This window comes from Oncorhynchus clarkii, chromosome 27 (assembly GCF_045791955.1).
Source record: "Oncorhynchus clarkii lewisi isolate Uvic-CL-2024 chromosome 27, UVic_Ocla_1.0, whole genome shotgun sequence".
Lineage (NCBI taxonomy): Eukaryota > Metazoa > Chordata > Actinopteri > Salmoniformes > Salmonidae > Oncorhynchus > Oncorhynchus clarkii.
The window spans coordinates 33,973,801-33,998,323 of NC_092173.1; the positions used below are offsets into that span (position 1 = coordinate 33,973,801).

The 24,523-nt window shown below is 44.8% G+C and overlaps 1 protein-coding gene across 2 annotated transcripts in view; it reads left to right on the forward strand.

Moving 5' to 3' along the window:
- The window catches only part of LOC139385814 (guanylate cyclase 1, soluble, alpha 2), a 101,108-nt gene that overhangs the window by 34,105 nt on the left and 42,480 nt on the right, over positions 1-24,523 (forward strand). For both annotated transcript variants that reach the window (XM_071131057.1, XM_071131058.1), the window contains 3 exons: positions 11,407-11,619; positions 14,537-14,809; positions 17,459-17,602. In XM_071131057.1, the coding sequence (XP_070987158.1) occupies positions 11,407-11,619; positions 14,537-14,809; positions 17,459-17,602 (630 nt within the window). The remainder of the gene's footprint in view (positions 1-11,406; positions 11,620-14,536; positions 14,810-17,458; positions 17,603-24,523) is intronic.

A 24,523-nucleotide genomic window follows, 5' to 3' on the forward strand; every position in this document is an offset into this window, starting at 1 on the left:
AGAGTTGTCTTTGATAAAGGCACAGAGTTGTTTTTGATAAGGACACAGAGTTGTCTTTGATAAGGACACAGAGTTGTCTTTGATAAGGAAACAGAGTTGTCTTTGATAAGGACACAGAGTTGTCTTTGATAAGGACACAGAGTTGTCTTTGATAAGGACACAGAGTTGTCTTTGATAAAGACACAGAGTTGTCTTTGATAAGGACACAGAGTTGTCTTTGATAAAGACACAGAGTTGTTTTTTATAAAGACACAGAGTTGTTTTTGATAAAGGCACAGAGTTGTCTTTGATAAAGGCACAGAGTTGTCTTTGATAAGGACACAGAGTTGTCTTTGATAAGGACACAGAGTTGTCTTTGATAAAGACACAGAGTTGTTTTTGATAAAGACACAGAGTTGTTTTTGATAAGGACACAGAGTTGTCTTTGATAAGGACACAGAGTTGTTTTTGATAAGGACACAGAGTTTTATTTGATAAGGACACAGAGTTGTCTTTGATAAGGACACAGAGTTGTCTTTGATAAGGACACAGAGTTGTCTTTGATAAGGACACAGAGTTGTCTTTGATAAGGGTTGCACTCTTTTTTTAGTTATTCTTCTTGTGCTGTTTAAGGTAGGTACACTTGATTCAGAAGCTCTGCACACTGGGTAGGCAAAGTGTTCCGTTTTAGAACCATTTAATTTGTTTGACAAGACAAACTCCACCTACCCTGTGGACGGGGAGATCTGTGGCTAAATTGAGTGTGCCTACTGCGCTGGCCAATCAGATAGCTCAAATCACCTTGCCTACAGCTTCCACGACCTTGGCCACATACTAGCCTATGTAAGATTTCCTAACTTTTAAAACTTTGACCAGAGAGAGAATGTCAAAGGAACACAGCAAAGAGCTGCTGTTTATGAGTGAGTTCATGTTTAAGTTTTTATTCTGCACTATTATAAAACATGGTTCTCCCTACTCGCCCTGCAGCTGCAATGAACGAGTAGCCAAGTGTATCGATAGCCCTGCATTTCTATTATTATTTGGAGCTCGTCGTGTCTATTTTAATATTAAGGAATATTTCACTTCCTCTGTTCATAGGAACAACATGAATTTGTGCCTGAGGCAGATGCGGTGCGACTCGAGTTTCACCATCAGGTGGAAGACGGTGCCCCTCTCTCTGGTCAGTCTCACTGGAGGAATGGAAGAATAGAGCAGAGAACATGAGATGCGGACTAGAGGTCGACCGACTATGATTTTTCAACACCGATACCGATTATTGGAGGACCAAAAAAGCCCATACCAATTAATCGGACGATTTATAAAATAAAATATATATTGTTTTTTAAAGAATTGTAATAATGACAATTACAACCATGTGTAGTTAACTAGTGATTATGATTGATTGTTTTTTGTAAGATAAGTTTAATGCTAGCTAGCAACTTACCTTGGCTTACTGCATTTGCGTAACAGGCAGTCTCCTTGTGGAGTGCAACGAGAGAGAGGCAGGTCGTTATTGCGTTGGACTAGTTAACTGTAAGCATGCAAGAATGGATCCCCCGAGCTGACAAGGTGAAAATCTGTCATTCTGCCCCTGAACAAGGCAGTTAATCCACCGTTCCTAGGCCGTCATTGAAAATAAGAATTTGTTCTTAACTGACTTGCCTAGTTAAATAAAGGTATAAAAAATAAATTAAATTGACAAATCGGTGCCCAAAAATACCTATTTCCGATTGTTTTGAAAACTTGAAATCGCCCCTAATTAATCGGCCATTCCGATGAATCGGTCGACCTCTAATCCAGACCCTTTGCTGCTCTCTCCCTCCCTCCGCTGAGACTAATGCTATGTTCAAAACAAGGGCCAGATGTGTTCAAAATTTAGCAGCGTGAGTGAAGGGGGCTTTGTTGCGAAATAGGAAGCCAATTATAGATTTAATTTTGGATTGGAGATGCTTAATATGAGTCTGGAAGTAGAGTTTACAATCTAACCAGACACCTAGGTATTTGTAGTTGTCCACATATTCTAAGTCAGAACCTTCTAGAGTAGTGATGCTAGTCTGGCGATCGGTTGAAAAGTATGCATTTAGTTTTCCTAGCGTTTAAGAGCAGTTGGAGGCCACGGAAGGAGTGTTGTATGGCATTGAAGCTCCCCGCGATTTGCACATTTTCAGGAACCAATACACACAGTTAGGAAAGCAAAGGCTAGCTTTTTCAAACAGAAATTTGCATCCTGTAGCTCTGACTCCAAAAGGTTTGGGACACTAAAGTCCATGGAGAATAAAAGCACCTCCTCCCAGCTGCCCACTGCACTGAGGCTAGGAAACACTGTCACTCCCAATAAATCCACGATAATCGAGAATTTCAATAAGCATTTCTCTACGCCTGGCCATGCTTTCCTCCTGGCTACCCCAACCTCGGCCAACAGCTCCGCACCCCCCGCAGCTACTTGCCCAAGCCTCCCCAGTGTCACGCCTGCTCCCACTCTTCCCCCCCTGGTGCCCTCGAGGATATTGGACTCACCTGGACTCACTCATCACCTGTTTATTACCTCCCCAATATTTGTCATTTCCCTACTCTGTTCCCCACTGCTGCATTGATTGTAATTTGTATTTGTTCCCCCTGTGCTGATGTTGTTCCTGTCTCGTTCTATGTCCGTTCCCTATTAAATGTTTGACTCCCCGTACCTGCTTCACCTCTCCAGTGTCATCCCTTGACACCCAGCTTCTCCTTCACCTAAATCCAGTTAGCAGATGTTCTGAAAGAGCTGCAAAACCTGGACCCGTACAAATCAGACGGCCTAGACAACCTGGACCCCTACAAATCAGATGGGCTAGACAACCTGGACCCTTACAAATCAGATGGGCTAGACAACCTGTACCCGTACAAATCAGATGGGCTAGACAACCTGGACCCCTACAAATCAGATGGGCTAGACAACCTGGACCCTTACAAATCAGATGGGCTAGACAACCTGGACCCGTACAAATCAGATGGGCTAGATAACCTGGACCCTCTATTTATAAAATGATCCGCCGCCATTGTTGCAACCCCTATTACTAGTCTGTTCAACCTCTCTTTCGTATCGTCCGAGATTCCTAAACATTGGAAAGCGGCCGCGGTCAACCCCCTCTTCAAAGAGGGTGACACTCTAGACCCAAACTGTTACAGACCTATATCCATCCTGCCCTGCCATTCCAAAGTCTTAGAAAGCCAAGTTAACAAACAGATCACTGACCTTTTCAAATCCGACTGTATCTTCTCCGCTGTGCAATCCGGTTTCTGAGCTGGTCAATGGTGCACCTCAGCCACGCTCAAGGTCCTAAACAATGTCATAAACACTAGCAATAAAAGACAGTACTGTGCAGCCGTCTTCATCGACCTGGCCAAGGCTTTCGACTCTATCAATCACCGTATTCTTATCAGCAGACTCAGCGGCCTTGGATTCCCAAATGAATACCTCGCCTGGTTCACCAACTACTTCTCAGATAGAGTTCAGTGTGCCAAATCGGAGGGCCTGTTGTCCGGACATTTGGCAGTCTCTATGGTGGTACCACAGAGTTCAATTCTCGGGATGACTCTTTTCTCTGTATATATCAACGATGTCGCTCTTGCTGTGGGTGATTCCTTGATCCACCTCTACGCAGACAACACCATTTTGTATACATCTGGCCCTTCTTTGGACACTGTGTTAAGATGGTGAGGAAATTACTTTTAACGAACAACCAGACATCCTCTACTGACGGGATGAGGTCAATATTGTTCCAGGATACCCGGGCCAGGTCAATTAGAAAGGCCTATACTCGCAGAAGTGCTTTAGTGAGCGTTTGACAGTGATGAGGGGTGGTCGTTTGACTGCAGACCCATAACGGATTCAGGCAATGAATCAGTGATATTTGAGATCCTGATTTAAAACAGCAGAGGTGTTTGGGTGGCAAGTTGGTCCGGATAATATCTTTGAGTGTGCCCATGTTTATGGATTTAGGGTTGTACCTGGTGGGTTCCTTGATCATTTGTGTGAGATTGAGGGCATCTAGCTTAGATTGTAGGACGGCCGGGGTGACTACTTAAGGTGTAGGAGGCAGCATTTTCACTTTTGGATAAATAGCGTGCCCAATTTCAACTTCCTGCTATTCATGCCAAGAATATAAGATATGCATAATATTAATAGATTTGGATAGAAAACACTATGAAGTTTCTAAAACTGTTTGAATCTGTTTGTGAGTATAACAGAACTTATGTAGCAGGCAAAACCAAGAGGGCTAACCGTTCAGATGTTATTTTTTTAGAGGTCTCTGTCTGTTCAGTATCTCTCATTGGGAAACACTATTTCTTAGACACTTGTTTTCAGTTCCTACCGCTTCCACTGGATGTCACCAGTCTTTGGAATTTGGTTGAGGTTTGTGCAATGAAGAAGTACGACCATCTAGGAAATGGGTAACACCGTTGAGAGTTGCGCAAGACTTGAAAAGTCCTCTATTGAAAACAGATTGACCCGTCTTCAATTTTATCGATTATTAACGTTTAAAAATACCTAAAGTTGTATTACAAAAGTAGTTTGAGATGTTTTGGCAAAGTTTACAGGCAACTTTTTAAATATTTTGTAGTGACTTTGCGCAATTTGGAAGCTGTTTTTTTCTGGATCAAATGCGCCAAATAAATTAACATTTTGGATATACAGTGGGGAGAAGAAGTATTTGATACACTGATGATTTTGCAGGTTTTCCTACTTAAAAAGCATGTAGAGGTCTGTCATTTTTTTGATCATAGGTACACTCCAACTGTGAGAGACGGAATCTAAAACAAAAATCCAGAAAATCACATTTTGACGTAATTAATCTGCATTTTATCTGCATAAGTATTTGATCACCTACCAACCAGTAAGAATTCCGGCTCTCACAGACCTGTTAGTTTTTCTTTAAGAAGCCCTCCTGTTCTCCACTCATTACCCGTATTAACTGCACCTGTTTGAACTTGTTACCTGTATAACAGACACCTGTCCACACACTCAATCAAACAGACTCCAACCTCTCCACAATGGCCAAGACCAGAGAGCTGTGTAAGGACATCAGGGATAAAATTGTAGACCTGCACAAGGCTGGGATGGGCTTCAGGACAATAGGCAAGCAGCTTGGTGAGAAGGCAACAACTGTTGGCGCAATTATTAGAAAATGGAAGAAGTTCAAGATGACCATCAATCACCCTCCATGCAAGATCACACCTCGTGGGGCATCAATGATCATGAGGAAGGTGAGGGATCAGCCCAGAACTACACGGCAGGACCTGGTCAATGACCTGAAGAGAGCTGGGACCACAGTCTCAAAGAAAACCATTAGTAACACACTACGCCGCCATGGATTAAAATCCTGCAGCGCACGCAAGGTCCCCCTGCTCAAGCCAGCGCATGTCCAGGCCTGTCTGAAGTTTGCCAATGACCATCTGAATGATCCAGAGGAGGAATGGGAGAAGGTCATGTGGTCTGATGAGACAAAAATAGAGCTTTTTGGTCTAAACTCCACTCGCCGTGTTTGGAGGAGGAAGAAGGATGAGTACAACCCCAAGAACACCATCCCAACCGTGAAGCATTGAGGTGGAAACATCATTCTTTGGGGATGCTTTTCTGCAAAGGGGACATGACGACTGCACCGTATTGAGGGGAGGATGGATGGGGCCATGTATCGCGAGATCTTGGCCACAACCTCCTTCCCTCATTAAGAGCATTGAAGATGGGCCGTGGCTGGGTCTTCCAGCATGACAACGATATGAAAGAGACAGCCAGGGCAACTAAGGAGTGGCTCCATAAGAAGCATCTCAAGGTCCTGGAGTGGCCTAGCCAGTCTCCAGACCTGAACCCAATAGAACATCTTTGGAGGGAGCTGAAAGTCCGTATTGCCCAGCGACAGCCACGAAACCTGAAGGATCTGGAGAAGGTCTGTATGGAGGAATTAATTACTTAATCATACAATGTGATTTTCTGGATTTTTGTTTTAGATTCCCTCTCTCACATTTGAAGTGTACCTATGACAACAATTACAGACCTCTACATGCTTTTTAAGTAGGAAAACCTGCAAAATTGGCAGTGTATCAAATACTTGTTCTCCCCACTGTATATGGACGGAATTAATCGAACAAAAGGACCAATTGTGATGGTATGGGACATATTAGAGTGTCAAAGGTAAGGCATGTTTTATATTTTATTTCTGTGTTTTGTGTAGCGCCTGCAGGGTTGAAATATGTTACCCTCTTTGTTTACTGCTGTGCTATCATCAGATAATAGCTTATTATGCTTTCACCGAAAAGCCTTTTTAAAATCTGACATGTTGGCTGGATTCACAACGAGTGTAGCTTTAATTTAGTATCTTACATGTGTGATTTAATGAAAGTTAGATTTTTATATCAATTTATTTGAATTTGCCGCGCTGCATTTTCCCTGGCTTTTGGCCAAGTGGGACTCAAGCGTCCCCTATACAATAAGAAGTTAACCATATCCCAGTTTAGGTCACCTAGCAGAACGAACTCTGAAGATAGATGGGTGGCAATCAATTCACATATTGTGTCCAGGGCACAGCTGGGAGCTGAAGGGGGTCTATAACAGGCGACAACAGTGAGAGATACATTTTTAACTGTTTGAGCATAGACCTGAAAAGTATGACAGAACTTTGCAGGCTATCTCTGCAGTAGATTGCAACTCCTCTCCCTTTGTCAGTTCTATCTTGACAGAAAATGTTGTAGTTGGGGATGGAAATCTCAGAATTTTTGGTGGCCTTCCTAAGCCAATATGCTGTGATAATTTATTAGGCCTACTTCACAAACATCATTCCTAATTTAACATTTTTTTAAGTTATGTTTTAAACAATTCTGAGCGATAGATCTCGGCTTGCTTTTTGACTGCGAAAGTGACCTTGACTCAAAAGGTTGATGACCAGTGCTCTACATGTTATATACAGGTAGAGTACTCTACATACATAGGTAAGTACATTTACGTGTGTGTATTAGTGGTTGTGTGTGTGATTGTTTGTGTGTCAATTAATTCATACTTGTATGTGTTTGAATATGAATATGAGTGTGTGTGTGTAAGCGTTCTGTTAAGTGTGAGGGTAGTTTTCCGAGACACAGTCGCTTGGATTTTCTGAGTGTTCCTGGTATTCCTGTCGTCTCCATGGAGATGTCCATTAATGTGTCAGCCATGTGACTCCTCCCACTCTGCCTGCCACAACCACAGAAAACACCTGGTCACATCCTCCCACAATACACACTGCGACTGTACAGTATACAGCGCATTCGGAAAGTATTCAAACCCCTTGACTTTATCCACATTTTGTTATGTTACAGCCTTATTCTATATTGATTGAAACCTTTTTATCCCTCATCAAACTACACACAATACCCCATAATGACAAAGCAAAAATAGTTTTTTAGAAATGTTTGCAAGTACATAGGTATTCAGACCCTTTACTCAGCACTTTGTTGAAGTGCCTTTGGCAGTGATTACAGCCTTGAGTCTTCTTGGGTATGACGCTACAAGCTTGGCAAGCCTGTATTTGGTGAGTTTCTACCATTCTTCTCTACAGATCCTCTCAAGCTTTGTCAGGTTGGATGGGGAGCGTCGCTGCACAGCTATTTTTAGGTCTCTCCAGAGATTTTTGATCGGGTTCAAGTTCAGGCTCTGATTGGGCCACTGAAGGACATTCAGAGACTTAGTCCGAAGCCACTCCTGCGTTGTCTTGGCTGTGTGCTTAGGGTCATTGTCCTGTTGGAAGGTGAATCTTCACCCAGGTCTGAGGTCCTGAGCGCTCTGGAGAAGGTTTTCATCAAGGATCTCTCTGTACTTTGCTCCGTTCATCTTTCCCTCGATCCTGACTAGTCTCCCAGTCCCTGCCACTGAAAAACATACCTGCAGCATGGTGCTGCCACCACCATGCTTCACCATAGGGATGGTGCCAGGTTTCATCCATACGTGACGTTTGGCATTCAGGCCAAAGAGTTCAATCTTGGTTTCATCAGACCAGAGAATCTTGTTTCTCATGTTCTGAGAGTCTTTAGGTGCCTTTTGGCAAACTCCTAGCGGGCTGTCATGTGCCTTTTACTGAGGAAGGGCTTCTGTCTGGCCACTACCATAAAGGCCTGATTGGTGGAGTGCTGCAAAGATGTCCTTCTAGAAGGTTCTCCCATCTCCACAGAGGAACTCTTGAGCTCTGTTAGAGTGACCATCGGGTTCTTGGTCAGCTCCCTGACCAGGGCCCTTCTCCCCCGATTGCTCAGTTTTGCCGGGTAGCCTGCTCTAGGAAGAGTCTCATGGTGGTTTAACACAATCTTGTCTCGGAGCTCTACGGACAATTCCTTCAACCTTGTGGCTTGGTTTTTGCTTTGACATGCACTGTCAACTGTGTAACCTTATATAGACAGGTGTGTGCCTTTCCCAATCGTGTCCAATCAATTTAATTCCCCGCAGGTGGACTCCAATCAAGTTGTAGAAACATCTCAAGGATGATCAATGGAAACAGGATGCACCTGAGCTCAATTTAGAATCTCATAGCAAATGGTCTGAATATTTATGTAAATAAGGGATTTCTTTTTTTTTTATATATAAACTTTTAATAAACTTTGCTTTGTCATTATGGGGTATTGTGTGTAGATTGAAAAAAACAAATCTAATCTAATTTTAGAATAAGGCGTAACAAGATGTGGGAAAAGTCCAGGGTTCTGAATACTTTCCGAATGCACTGTCTGTGTGTGTGTATCTACTTTCCGTAACTAAGTGCGTGTGCAGTACTCTGTCTCTCTCTAGACTATATGTATGTAATGTGTGTATTAGATTTGTGTAGACTATATGTAGGTATTGTGTGTGTTATCTCTCTGTAGACTATATATAGGTAGTGCGTGTTTGTGTTCGATCTCTGTAGACTGTATGTAGGGTGTGTGTGTGCGTTATTTCTCTGTAGATGTAGGTTGTGTGCATTATGCAGAACTAGGAGAGGGTTCTATAAATAAATCAGGCTGCAGTGGGCTCACAGGCGGAATAATCTATCTGACACCGGGGAGAGAGGGAGAGAACCAGAGAGTGCGTGCGAGAGAGGATGCTAGGAGTGTGCAAAGCTGTCATCAAGGCAAAGGGTGGCTACTTTGAAGAATCTCAAATATAAAATATATTTTGATTTATTTAACACATTTTTGGTTACTACATGATTCCATTTGTGTTATTTCATAGTTTGATGTCTTCGCTATTATTCTACAATGTAGAAAATTGTTTTTAAAAATCCAGAAAAACCTGTGGAATGAGTAGGTGTATCCAAATACTTTATTGTTTAGATATTTTCTTCTTGGGCAAGAATGTTTTCCATACATCCTGGTAATCTACCAGAGCAACCAAAGACTAAACTACAGATACAGTAGCAGACAAACCTGACTTCTTTCAGTCAGCTGAGAGCCAGAGAGATGTTTTCCATCCTCAACACATCTTCATTTAATCCTGTATTGTCTATAGGCTACAGTTGGATTTATTGCCGCAGGGCCAGCGTTCTCTTGATCTGGTGTGTATGGGAGAATGGGTGACGACATCTCATTTGTAGCCTAGATGATGTTGGAATGTGCAGCACTACATCCTCATTCAAATCAAATCAAATCAAATGTATTTATATAGCCCTCCTTACACCAGCTGATATCTCAAAGTGCTGTACAGAAACCCAGCCTAAAACCCCAAACAGCAAGCAATGCAGGTGTAGAAGCACATTGGCTAGGAAAAACTCCCTGAAAGGCCAAAACCTAGAAAGAAACCTAGAGAGGAACCAGGCTATGTGGGGTGGCCAGTCCTCTTCTGGCTGTGCCGGGTGGAGATTATAACAGAACATGGTCAAGATGTTCAAATGTTCATAAATGACCGGCATGGTCAAATAATAATAGGGCAGAACAGTTGAAACTGGAGCAGCAGCACGGCCAGGTGGACTGGGGACAGCAAGGAGTCATCATGTCAGGTAGTCCTGGGGCATGGTCCTAGGGCTCAGGTCCTCCGAGAGAGAGAAAGAAAGAGAGAAAGAGAGAATTAGAGAAAGCACACTTAAATTCACACAGGACACCGGATAAGACAGGAGAAGTACTCCAGATATAACAAACTGACCCTAGCCCCCTGACACATAAACTACTGCAGCATAAATTCTGGAGGCTGAGACAGGAGGGGTCAGGAGACACTGTGGCCCCATCCGAGAACACCCCCATTGTCAAGGAGATTAGGGTCTTCAAAAAACTTGAGGTCGTGTTTGGACTACAACATCCTCTTAACGTTTCTGAATAGTCTTTCTATGCTTGTGTTTATAGATGCGCCCCTCCGTGGGGGATAGATCCAAAATCTCCTAAATCACTAACATGTATTGACTCACGAGGTTGAATACTTCAAGATATATGACTGTTTTTTTATATGTTTGAATGTTTCTTCCACATTGACAGAGACAGAAAAGTGACAATTATATACATTTTAATCCCACTTTGTAACACAACAAAATGTGGAAAAAGTGTGAATACTTTGTGAGCGCACTGTATTTCCCACGGTCTGCATTCCATTGACCTCTTTATCACATTAATAACCTCTGTCTCTCCCCCTCTTTACCTCTCTCTCTCTCTACCTCTCTCTCTCTCTACCTCTCTCTCTCTACCTCTCTCTCTCTACCTCTCTCTCTCTACCTCTCTCTCTCTCTCTCTACCTCTCTCTCTCTACCTCTCTCTCTCTACCTCTCTCTCTACCTCTCTCTCTCTCTACCTCTCTCTCTCTACCTCTCTCTCTCTACCTCTCTCTCTCTCTCTACCTCTCTCTCTCTCTCTACCCTGTCTTCCCCCGCCTCCCCCCTCTCTCTCTCTCTACCTCTCCCTGCCCCCCCCCCTCTCTCTCTCTCAACCTCTCTCTATCTCTCTCTCTCTCTCAACCTCTCTCTCTCTCTACCTCTCTCTCTCTACCTCTCCCTGTTTTCCCCCCGCCTCTCCCCCCCCCTCTCTCTCTCTCTCTCTCTCCCTGCCCCCCCCCCTCTCTCAACCTCTCTCTCTCTCTCAACCTCTATCTCTCTACCTCTCTCTCTCTACCTCTCCCTGTCTTCCCCCTGCCTCTCCCCCCCCCCTCTCTCTCTCTCAACCTCTCTCTCTCTCTCCGTCTTCTCCCCCCTCTCTACCTCTCTCTCTCTCTACCTCTCCCTGTCTTCCCCCTGCCTCTCTCTCAACCTCTCTCTCTATCTCTGTCTTCTCCCCCCTCTCTCTACCTCTCTATCTCTTTGTCGTTCTCTGTCTTCTCCTCCCCTCTTTCTCTCTCTCTCTACCTCTCTTGCCCTGTCTTCTCCCCCCTCTCTTTTTTTTTCTTTACCCCCCCTCTTGCGCGCTCCATCTCTCTCTCTCACCCTGTCTTCTACCCCCTCCCTGTCTCGATCTCTCTCTTTTTCTCTCTGTCTTTACCAGGTGATGGAGGTGAAGGGTCAGATGATTCATGTCCCAGAATCCTCTACGCTGATGTTCCTGGGTTCCCCCCGGGTGGACAAGCTGGAGGAGCTGATGGGCAGGGGCCTCTACCTGTCAGACATCCCCATCCACGACGCCACGCGTGATGTCATACTGGTGGGACAGCAGGCCAAGGCACAGGACGGCCTCAAGAACAGGATGGACAAACTCAAGGTACAGTCACACACACACGTGCACACACACACAGTCACACACACATACACGTGTGCTCATACTTATTATTCTGTCATGTAGATATTCAGCCGTGGACTCATCCGTCTTCAGAAGAAGAGGACAGGCGTCTGTCACTAAGCCTTTACTCCATCATCACATTCTACTATATCCCTCTGCTCTTCCCCAGGCCACTCTAGAAAAGACACACCAAGCTCTAGAAGAGGACAGGCGTCTGTCACTAAGCCTTTCCTCCATCATCCACATTCTACTATATCCCTCTGCTCTTCCCCAGGCCACTCTAGAAAAGACACACCAAGCTCTAGAAGAGGACAGGCGTCTGTCACTAAGCCTTTCCTCCATCATCCACATTCTACTATATCCCTCTGCTCTTCCCCAGGCCACTCTAGAAAAGACACACCAAGCTCTAGAAGAGGACAGGCGTCTGTCACTAAGCCTTTCCTCCATCATCCACATTCTACTATATCCCTCTGCTCTTCCCCAGGCCACTCTAGAAAAGACACACCAAGCTCTAGAAGAGGACAGGCGTCTGTCACTAAGCCTTTCCTCCATCATCCACATTCTACTATATCCCTGTGCTCTTCCCCAGGCCACTCTAGAAAAGACACACCAAGCTCTAGAAGAGGACAGGCGTCTGTCACTAAGCCTTTCCTCCATCATCCACATTCTACTATATCCCTCTGCTCTTCCCCAGGCCACTCTAGAAAAGACACACCAAGCTCTAGAAGAGGACAGGCGTCTGTCACTAAGCCTTTCCTCCATCATCCACATTCTACTATATCCCTCTGCTCTTCCCCAGGCCACTCTAGAAAAGACACACCAAGCTCTAGAAGAGGACAGGCGTCTGTCACTAAGCCTTTCCTCCATCATCCACATTCTACTATATCCCTCCGCTCTTCCCCAGGCCACTCTAGAAAAGACACACCAAGCTCTAGAAGAGGACAGGCGTCTGTCACTAAGCCTTTCCTCCATCATCCACATTCTACTATATCCCTCTGCTCTTCCCCAGGCCACTCTAGAAAAGACACACCAAGCTCTAGAAGAGGACAGGCGTCTGTCACTAAGCCTTTCCTCCATCATCCACATTCTACTATATCCCTGTGCTCTTCCCCAGGCCACTCTAGAAAAGACACACCAAGCTCTAGAAGAGGACAGGCGTCTGTCACTAAGCCTTTCCTCCATCATCCACATTCTACTATATCCCTCTGCTCTTCCCCAGGCCACTCTAGAAAAGACACACCAAGCTCTAGAAGAGGACAGGCGTCTGTCACTAAGCCTTTCCTCCATCATCCACATTCTACTATATCCCTCTGCTCTTCCCCAGGCCACTCTAGAAAAGACACACCAAGCTCTAGAAGAGGACAGGCGTCTGTCACTAAGCCTTTCCTCCATCATCCACATTCTACTATATCCCTCTGCTCTTCCCCAGGCCACTCTAGAAAAGACACACCAAGCTCTAGAAGAGGACAGGCGTCTGTCACTAAGCCTTTCCTCCATCATCCACATTCTACTATATCCCTCTGCTCTTCCCCAGGCCACTCTAGAAAAGACACACCAAGCTCTAGAAGAGGACAGGCGTCTGTCACTAAGCCTTTCCCCAATCATCCACATTCTACTATATCCCTCTGCTCTTCCCCAGGCCACTCTAGAAAAGACACACCAAGCTCTAGAAGAGGACAGGCGTCTGTCACTAAGCCTTTCCTCCATCATCCACATTCTACTATATCCCTCTGCTCTTCCCCAGGCCACTCTAGAAAAGACACACCAAGCTCTAGAAGAGGACAGGCGTCTGTCACTAAGCCTTTCCTCCATCATCCACATTCTACTATATCCCTCCGCTCTTCCCCAGGCCACTCTAGAAAAGACACACCAAGCTCTAGAAGAGGACAGGCGTCTGTCACTAAGCCTTTCCTCCATCATCCACATTCTACTATATCCCTCTGCTCTTCCCCAGGCCACTCTAGAAAAGACACACCAAGCTCTAGAAGAGGACAGGCGTCTGTCACTAAGCCTTTCCTCCATCATCCACATTCTACTATATCCCTGTGCTCTTCCCCAGGCCACTCTAGAAAAGACACACCAAGCTCTAGAAGAGGACAGGCGTCTGTCACTAAGCCTTTCCTCCATCATCCACATTCTACTATATCCCTCTGCTCTTCCCCAGGCCACTCTAGAAAAGACACACCAAGCTCTAGAAGAGGACAGGCGTCTGTCACTAAGCCTTTCCTCCATCATCCACATTCTACTATATCCCTCTGCTCTTCCCCAGGCCACTCTAGAAAAGACACACCAAGCTCTAGAAGAGGACAGGCGTCTGTCACTAAGCCTTTCCTCCATCATCCACATTCTACTATATCCCTCCGCTCTTCCCCAGGCCACTCTAGAAAAGACACACCAAGCTCTAGAAGAGGACAGGCGTCTGTCACTAAGCCTTTCCTCCATCATCCACATTCTACTATATCCCTCTGCTCTTCCCCAGGCCACTCTAGAAAAGACACACCAAGCTCTAGAAGAGGACAGGCGTCTGTCACTAAGCCTTTCCTCCATCATCCACATTCTACTATATCCCTCTGCTCTTCCCCAGGCCACTCTAGAAAAGACACACCAAGCTCTAGAAGAGGACAGGCGTCTGTCACTAAGCCTTTCCCCAATCATCCACATTCTACTATATCCCTCTGCTCTTCCCCAGGCCACTCTAGAAAAGACACACCAAGCTCTAGAAGAGGACAGGCGTCTGTCACTAAGCCTTTCCTCCATCATCCACATTCTACTATATCCCTCTGCTCTTCCCCAGGCCACTCTAGAAAAGACACACCAAGCTCTAGAAGAGGACAGGCGTCTGTCACTAAGCCTTTCCTCCATCATCCACATTCTACTATATCCCTCTGCTCTTCCCCAGGCCACTCTAGAAAAGACACACCAAGCTCTAGAAGAGGAGAAGAGGAGGACAGTAGACCTGCTCTACTCCATCTTTCCTGGTGACGTGGCCCAGAAGCTGTGGCAGGGGGAGTCTGTCCCCGCCAGGAAGTTTGATGATGTCACCATGTTGTTTTCTGACATCGTGGGCTTCACTGCAGTGTGTGCCCAGTGTACCCCCATGCAGGTCATCAGCATGCTCAACGAGCTCTACACACGCTTCGACTACCAGTGTGGAATACTGGATGTGTATAAGGTAGGAACACACACCTGTTTGCACATGCACATCCTGTGCACTCAGTGCATGCGTGTCAGGGTTGGGGTCGATTCTGAATTGAGTTGTGAATTGTTCTTTAATTCCAATTAAATGATTTGAAAAATTTGCAATTCAAATATTTTATTTGAATTGAATTTTAAATGGCCACACCCCACAGGAAGCAGAATCTCAATTGAATTTGAATTAAAATAATTATAATTGAATTCAATGAAATTCAATGAAATTGAAATGCATTATTTATTCCACACATCACCAGAGCAATGTTTATTTTGACTTCATGCATGGTTACCTTTACCATTTAGCATAAGGTTGAAACATTTCATCTTTAAAACTCATTCTCTTTAACAATTTTAAATAATTACAGTGGTCTGGAAATATTGAAAGATCATGTCGGTTGTCCATAATAATCAATAATTCCCTTAATGTTTTGAAATATCAGAAGAAATGTGTTTTTTCCCCATAATGCATTAGATCAAACACTGCGGTATGGAAGGGAACAATCTAACATCTCATGACAAAGAAGAATACTGTTTAACATCTTTCAGTTATAATAAAATGTACATTTCATATGGTATGTGTATTGTTTGCCTTAATAAGTGGCATATCCTTTTTATAAAATATTTGTCAAATTAATGAACTTTCATGTTTCACATCTCAGTTGATTCAAATTATATTCAAATTCTTCTTCCTGTGGGGTGTGGCCAATTCAAAGTTATTGTTCACAATTGACTCCAACCCTGTTGTGTCATTGTTGTGTCATCTGTCCACATAGGAGAGGTTTAGTGCAATTTTTTTTTTAACTAGGCAAGTCAGTTAAGAACAAATTCTTATTTTCAATGACGGCCTAGAAACAGTGGTGCTGTCGTGGGTAAATACAAGGACCAATCAAGTTGTTTTAAATCAGAAACGTGTGTGTGCGTGCGTATGTGGAAAAACACACTGATTAATGGCCAATGTAACGGTGCTTAACATGAGTGTGTCAGTACTGGCTACATGACAGAGTGGCATTACAGCAAGGCCCAGTGGGTCCATTAACAACCATCACTCCCTCTATCCATCCATTAACAACCATCACTCCCTCTATCTGTCCATTAACAACCATCACTCCCTCTATCCGTCCATTAACAACCATCACTCCCTCTATCCGTCCATTAACAGCCATCACTCCCTCTATCCGTCCATTAACAACCATCACTCCCTCTATCCATCCATTAACAACCATCACTCCCTCTATCCGTCCATTAACAACCATCACTCCCTCTATCCGTCCATTAACAACCATGACTCCCTCTATCCGTCCATTAACAACCATCACTCCCTCTATCCATCCAATAACAACCATCACTCCCTCTATCCATCCATTAACAGCCATCACTCCCTCTATCCGTCCATTAACAACCATCACTCCCTCTATCCGTCCATTAACAACCATCACTCCCTCTATCCGTCCATTAACAACCATCACTCCCTCTATGCGTCCATTAACGACCATCACTCCCTCTATCCGTCCATTAACAGCCATCACTCCCTCTATGCGTCCCTTCCCTTCCTCTCTCCTCACCCTTCCCTTCCTCTCGCCTCACCCTTCCCTTCCTCTCTCCTCACCCTTCCCTTCCTCTCGCCTCACCCTTCCCTTCCTCTCGCCTCACCCTTCCCTTCCTCTCTCCTCACCCTTCCCTTCCTCTCGCCTCACCCTTCCCTTCCTCTCACCCTTCCCTTCCTCTCTCCTCACCCTTCCCTTCCTCTCGCCTCGCCTCACCCTTCCCTTCCTCTCTCCTCACCCTTCCCTTCCTCTCTCCTCACCCTTCCCTTCCTCTCGCCTCACCCTTCCCTTCCTCTCTCCTCACCCTTCCCTTCCTCTCGCCTCACCCTCCCCTTCCTCTCGCCTCACCCTTCCCTTCCTCTCTCCTCACCCTTCCCTTCCTCTCGCCTCACCCTTCCCTTCCTCTCGCCTCACCCTTCCCTTCCTCTCTCCTCACCCTTCCCTTCCTCTCTCCTCACCGTTCCCTTCCTCTCTCCTCACCCTTCCCTTCCTCTCTCCTCACCCTTCCCTTCCTCTCGCCTCACCCTTCCCTTCCTCTCGCATCACCCTTCCCTTCCTCTCTCCTCACCCTTCCCTTCCTCTCGCCTCACCCTTCCCTTCCTCTCGCCTCACCCTTCCCTTCCTCTCTCCTCACCCTTCCCTTCCTCTCGCCTCACCCTTCCCTTCCTCTCTCCTCACCCTTCCCTTCCTCTCTCCTCACCCTTCCCTTCCTCTCTCCTCACCCTTCCCTTCCTCTCTCCTCACCCTTCCCTTCCTCTCTCCTCACCCTTCCCTTCCTCTCTCCTCACCCTTCCACTTTTTTACTTGACTCTTCCCCTTCTCTCTTTTTACTGCCATTTTCTCTCGTCTCCACTTTCACCTCTCTCCCCTCTCTCTTTTCCTGCTCCATGTGAGTAGAGAGGAGAGAGAGAGAACCATATGTTCCCATTGTCATGGTTACTCTGGATAGATGACTGAGACTGGATGAAAATGAGAGTTGTGTTTCTTGTTGTCAGGTACAGCTTTTGCGGGTTGGGGGGGGGGGGTTTAAAACTTGTTTTATAATTTTTTATTCTGAAAATATCTCTCCTCCAATCCCCATGTAGATTGAGACTATAGGCGACGCCTACTGTGTTGCGGGCGGGCTCCACCAGAAGATTGACAGCCATGCCAAGCCAATCGCACTCATGGCCCTGAAGATGATGGAGCTGTCAGAGGAGGTGTTAACGCCGGACAGCAAATCCATCAAGGTGAGTCTTTGCTTGGCACGGGGAGGGGGGCACTTTCTCCCTCACTCTCTTTTTCTGTCTTATTTTCTCTCTCCCTTTTCCCTCCCCCTCTCTCTTTCTCTCTCTCTCCCTCCCTTTCTTTCTCTCCCTTTTCACCCTCCTCGTTCTCTGTCTCTCTTCTCATTCAAATGTAAATGTGGTTTACACCTATAATTTAAAGCATCTGTATGCTGATCATTGCGGTGCTGTGTTGTGCTATTGTGTTGTGCTAGCTGTTTTGTGCAGTGTTGTTATGTGCTAGCTGTTTTGTGCAGTGTTGTTATGTGCTAGCTGTTTTGTGCAGTGTTGTTATGTGCTAGCTGTTTTGTGCGGTCTTGTTATGTGCTAGCTGTGTTGTGCGGTCTTGTTATGTGCTAGCTGTGTTGTTCCACAGACAGAAGGGGTAACACAGACACGTCACAGGGGCCATATGCTGAAGAATCCTTTTAGAGCGTTCTCTCACCAAATCAAATCAACGTTTATTTGTCACGTGCGCCGAATGCAACAGGTGTTATAGACCTTACAGTGAAATGCTTACTTACAGGCTCTAACCAATAGTGCAAAAAATGAATTAGGTGAACAATAGGTAAGTAAAGAAATAAAACATCAGTAAACATATATTTTCAGTAGCGAGGCTATATACAGTAGTGAGGCTATATACAGTAGTGAGGCTATTTACAGTAGAGAGGCTATATACAGTAGCGAGGCTACATACAGTAGAGAGGCTATATACAGTAGCGAGGCTATATACAGTAGCGAGGCTATATACAGTAGCGATGCTATAGACTGTAGCGAGGCTATATACAGTAGAGAGGCTATATACAGTAGCGAGGCTATATACAGTAGCGAGGCTATAGACTGTAGCGAGGCTATATACTGTAGCGAGGCTACATACAGTAGAGAGGCTACATACAGTAGAGAGGCTATATACAGTAGTGAGGCTATATACAGTAGTGAGGCTATATACAGTAGTGAGGCTATATACTGTAGCGAGGCTACATACATTAGTGAGGCTATATAACCAGTAGTGAGGCTATATAGTGTAGTGAGGCTATATACTGTAGCGAGGCTACATACAGTAGAGAGGCTATATACAGTAGTGAGGCTATATACAGTAGCGAGACTATATACTGTAGCGAGGCTACATACAGTAGAGAGGCTATATACAGTAGTGAGGCTATATACTGTAGCGAGGCTATATACTGTAGCGAGGCTATATACAGTAGCGAGGCTATATACTGTAGCGAGGCTATATACTGTAGCGAGGCTATATACAGTAGAGAGGCCATATACAGTAGCGAGGCTATATACAGAAGCTAGGCTACATACAGTAGCGAGGCTATATACAGTAGCGAGGCTATAATAGTAGAGAGGCTATATACAGTAGCAAGGCTATAATAGTAGAGAGGCTATATACTGTAGCGAGGCTATATACAGTAGAGAGGCCATATACAGTAGCGAGGCTATATACAGAAGCTAGGCTACATACAGTAGCGAGGCTACATACAGTAGAGAGGCTATATACAGTAGTGAGGTTATATACAGTAGTGAGGCTATATACAGTAGTGAGGCTATATACAGTAGCGAGGCTATATACAGTAGCGAGGCTATATACAGAAGCTAGGCTACATACAGTAGCGAGGCTACATACAGTAGAGAGGCTATATACAGTAGCGAGGCTATAATAGTAGAGAGGCTATATACAGTAGCAAGGCTATATACTGTAGCGAGGCTATATACAGGCACCGGTTAGTCAGGCTGATTGAGGTAGTATGTACATGTAGATATGGTTAAAGTGACTATGCATATATGATAAACAGAAAGTAGCAGTAGTGTAAAAGAGTGGGTGGCGGGACACAATGCAGATAGTCTGGGTAGCCAATGTGCGGGAGCACTGGTTGGTCGGGCCAATTGAGGTAGTATGTACATTTAAAATTGAATTTTACCGTTATTTAACTAGGCAATTCAGTTAAGAACATATTCTTATTTTCAATGATGGCCTAGGAACAGTGGGTTAACTGCCTTGTTCAGGGGCAGAGTGACAGATTTTTATATTTTCAGCTCAGGGATTGGATCTTGTAACCTTTCGGTTACCAGTCCAACGCCCTAACCACTAGGCTACCTGCCGCCCCACATGAATGTATAGTTAAAGTAACTATGCATATATGATAAACAGAGAGTAGCAGCAGCGTAAAAGAGGGGTTGGGGGGGGAACACAATGCAAATAGTCCGGGTAGCCATTTGATTACCTGTTCAGGAGTCTTATGGCTTGGGGGTAAAAACTGTTGAGAAGCCTTTTTGTCCTAGACTTGGCACTCCGGTACTGCTTGTCATGCGGTAGTAGAGAGAACATTCTATGACTGGTGTGGCTAGAGCCTTTGACAATTTTTAGGGCCTTCCTCTGACACCGCATGGTGTCGAGGTCCTGGATGGCAGGCTGCTTAGCCCCAGTGATGTACTGACCCGTACGCACTACCCTCTGTAGTAACTTGCGGTCGGAGGCCGAGCAATTGCCGTACCAGGCAGTGACGCAACCAGTCAGGATGCTCTCGATGTTGCAGCTGTAGAACCTTTTGAGGATCTCAGGACCCATGTCAAAGCTTTTTAGTTTCATGAGGGGGAATAGCTTCATCGTGCCCTATTCATGATCGTCTTGGTGTGTTTGGACCATTCTAATTTGTTGGTGATGTGGACACCAAGGAACTTGAAGCTCTTAACCTGCTCCTCTACAGCCCTGTCGATGAGAATGGGGGCGTGCTCGGTCCTCCTTTTCCTGTAGTCCACAATCATCTCCTTAGTCTTGGTTACGTTGAGGGATAGGTTGTTATTCTGGCACCACCCGGCCAGGTCTCTGACCTCCCTATAGGCTGTCTTATCGTTGTCGGTGATCAGGCCTACCACTGTTGTGTCGTCTGCAAACTTAATGATGGTGTTGGAGTCGTGCCTGGCCATGCAGTTGTGGGTGAACAGGGAGTACAGGAGGGGACTGAGCACGCACCCCTGAGGGGCTCCAGTGTTGAGGTTCAGTGTGGCAGATGTGTTGCTGCCTACCCTCACCACCTGGGGGCAGCCCGTCAGGAAGTCTAGGATCCACCACCAAATACTGTAGTGTCCAAGTCCTAAAGCAATGGGACACCCTAAATCTTTCCCAGATTATTACCAATCCCACAAGGTATGACTCCAAACACCCAGAAAAGGCTACTCTTCTTGATGTTATCCTTACAAATAATCCTGATAGGTATCAGTCTGGGGTTTTCTGTAATGACCTTGTGATCACTGTTTTACAGGCTGTGTTCAAAATGGCTGCTCAGTGAAACGACCTGTCCTGATTTGTCATAGACGCTTGCTAAAAAAAGCCTTCCTTCATGAACTGGCCTCTGTAAAATGGTAAACAAGCCTTCCTTCATGAACTGGCCTCTGTGAAATGGTATAGAATCAGCTTGATCCCTCTGTTGATATTTTCAGTGGTGTTGTGCCCCCATAAAGAAAATGAGTATTTAAAACAGGTTCAGCCCCTGGTTTGACCGTGATCTTCCAGTGTTACTGCACCTCAAGAATGTCTGACTGGCTCTCGTTCAGGCAATTGAGTATTAAGTGCACTCATGCTATCCGGAAGGCCGAAGTTAGTTACTTTAAGGAGCAGTTCTCTCTCTGTGGGTCTAACCCCAAGAAGTTCTGGAAAACGGTTAAAGACCTGGAGAATAAACCCTCCTCCTCACAGCTGCCCATGTCTCTTAAAGTGCATGGCTGAGCTCTTTAATCACCACTTCATTAAGTCAGGATTCCTATTTGACTCAGCCATGCCTCCTTGACCGTCCAACATTTCCTCATCTCCCACCCCTTCTAATGCGACTATCCCCAATGCTTCATCCTCTTTTTCCCCTGCCCCACTACAATGTTTCTCCCTGCAGGTATTCACTGAGTCTGAGGTGCTAAAGGAGCTCCTCAAACTTGACCCCAAAAAAACATCTGAGTTAGATGGTATAGACCCTTTCTTCTTTAAGGTTGCTGCCCCTATTACCGCCAAGCCAATCTCCAACCTTTTAAACCTGTCTCTCCTTTCTGAGGAGGTTCCCATTGCTTGGATGCCAGCCACGGTTCGTCCTTTATTTAAAGGGGAGACCAAGCTGATCCTAACTGTTATAGGCCTATTTCTATTTTGCCCTGTTTATCAAAAGTGTTGGGAAAACTTGTCAATGATCAACTGACTGGCTTTCTTGATGTCTATAGTATTCTCTCTGGTATGCAATCTGGTTTCTGCTCAGGTTATGGATGTGTCACCGCAACCTTAAAGGTCCTCAATGATGTCCCCATTGCCCTTGATTCTAAGCCATGTTGTGCTGCTATTTTTATTGACTTGGCCCAAGCTTTTGAAACGGTAGACCATTCCATTCTTGTGGGCCGGCTAAGGAGTATTGGTGTCTCTGAGGGGTCTTTGGCCTGGTTTGCAAACTACCTCTCACAAAGAGTGCAGTGTATAAATTCAGAAAATCTGCTGTCTCAGCCACTGCTTGTCACCAACAACGTAGCTCAGGCAGTAGGAAGCAGTAGGAAGCTCTCTCATCCATTTATATGCAGATGATACAGTCTCATACTCAGCTGGCCCCTCCCCGGATTTTGTGTTAAATGCTCTACAACAAAGCTTTCTTAGTGTCCAACAAGCTTTCTCTACCCGTAACCTTGTTCTGAACACATCCAAAACAAAGATCATGTGGTTTGGTAAGAAGAATGCCCCTCTCCCCACAGGTGTGATTACTACCTCTGAGGGTTTAGAGCTTGAGGTAGTCCCCTCATACAACTACTTGGGAGTATGGCTAGACGGTATACTGTCCTTCTCTCAGCACATATCAAAGCTGCAGGCTAAAGTTAAATCTAGACTTGGTTTCCTCTATCGTAATCACTCCTCTTTCACACCAGCTGCCAAACTAACCCTGATTCAGATGACCATTCTACCCATGCTAGATTACGGAGACATAATTTATAGATTTGCGGGTAAGGGTGCTCTAGAGCGGCTAGATGTTCTTTACCATTCGTCCATCAGCTTTGCCACCAATGTTCCTCATAGGACACCTCACTGCACTCTATACTCCTCTGTAAACAGGTTATCTCTGTATACCCTTCGCAAGACCCACTGGTTGATGCTTATTTTTAAAACACTCTTAGGCCTCACTCCCCCCTATCTGAGATATCTACTGCAGCCCTCATCCTCCACATACAACACCCGTTCTGCCAGTCAGATTCTGTTAAAGGTCCCCAAAGCACACACATCCTTGGGTCTCGTCTTTTCAGTTTGCTGCAGCTAGCAACTGGAACGAGCTGCAACGAACACTCAAACTGGGCAGTTTTATCTCAATCTCTTCATTCAAAGACTCAATCATGGACACTCTTAATGACAGTTGTGGCTGCTTTGCGTGATGTATTGTTGTCTCTACCTTCTTGCCCTTTGTGCTGTTGTCTGTGCCCAATAATGTTTGTACCATGTTTTGTCCTGCTACCATGTTGTCGTCATGTTGCGTTGCTACCATGCTGTGTTGTCATGTGTTGCTGCCTTGCTATGTTGTTGTCTTAGGTCTCTCTTTATGTAGTGTTGTCTCGTGATGTGTTTTGTCCTATATTGTTATTAAAACATTTTAATATTATAATTTTTTTAATCCCAGCCCCCGTCCCCGCAGGAGGTCTTTTGCCTTTTGGTAGGCCGTAAATAAGAATTTGTTCTTAACCGACTTGCCTAGTGAAATAAAGCTTAAATAAAACAACTTGTGAGAGGAAGTCCAGTAGTGGGAGAGGATGAAACTAGGTGAAACTGGGCCGACATCGATGAAACATCTGATCTCAAAGCATTTTTCTGTTCCCAAAACGATAATCTACTATGAACACATTACACTACGTTTTATAGACTTGACACTTTGCCAAAGTATTTTTTTTTATTTTTTTAGCAGAAGTGCAAAGGTCAAAATGAGTTTGTGCACACGTGCACTTCACAGAGGAGGCGTTGCTAACGGAAATATGCAAATTCGTGCTGCAACACGCCAGTAAGATCTGGTTTTGACCACCTTCTTGCATGTTCTGCCCACTATGCTTCATTTGCTCCCATGGTAAACGACACAGATTAATTATCTTGTAGGGCTGGGCGATATGGACAAAATATCATATCACTATTTTTTTGGGGGGGGGGGGGCAGTATGAAGGTATCTGATGTTATTTGATGTTTTTGAATAGTAAAAGTTCAACATGTGCTTTATGAGTAGTACGTGACCCTAGGGTGGCAACACATACCTGTACATTGTGATTTCAATGGGTCTTTCTCCATTCTGATTTTTATACTGTTCAATTCAAATTCAACCAAAAATAATCTCCTGCATTTCCAGCAATTTCTGCATATCAAATCCAACTTTATTTGTCACATGCGCCGAATACAACAAGTGTAGACTTTACCGTGAAATGCTTACTTACAAAACTTTACCCAACAGTGCCGTTCAAGAACAGAGCACTCAACTGAGATAATATCCACACTGCCACGTAGGGCTGCACGATATGGGCAAAAAAACTAGGCCTTATTTTTAACCAAATGTTGCAATTGCGATTTGACTTGTGATTCAGAGCAAAACACTTGGGTGAACTGTTGGAATCATGGAAATAGAATGATTATTCTAATTATATTAGTTAAAATATAACAGTGGGCACTTCGAATACAGTGTTATGTTGACATGACAATGAATGAAGATGACAGGGTAGGAACCAAACGCTACATTAAATGTTTCTTCGTGTAGCCAACATACGTATTGATGCTTCACTTATTCTTCTTTGATTTAGAATATACTGTTGCATCTACTAGCAGTTTGTAGATGTAAGAAACACAACCCTAATAGTGTAATTATAGAATGTTAGTCTATTTATCTTATG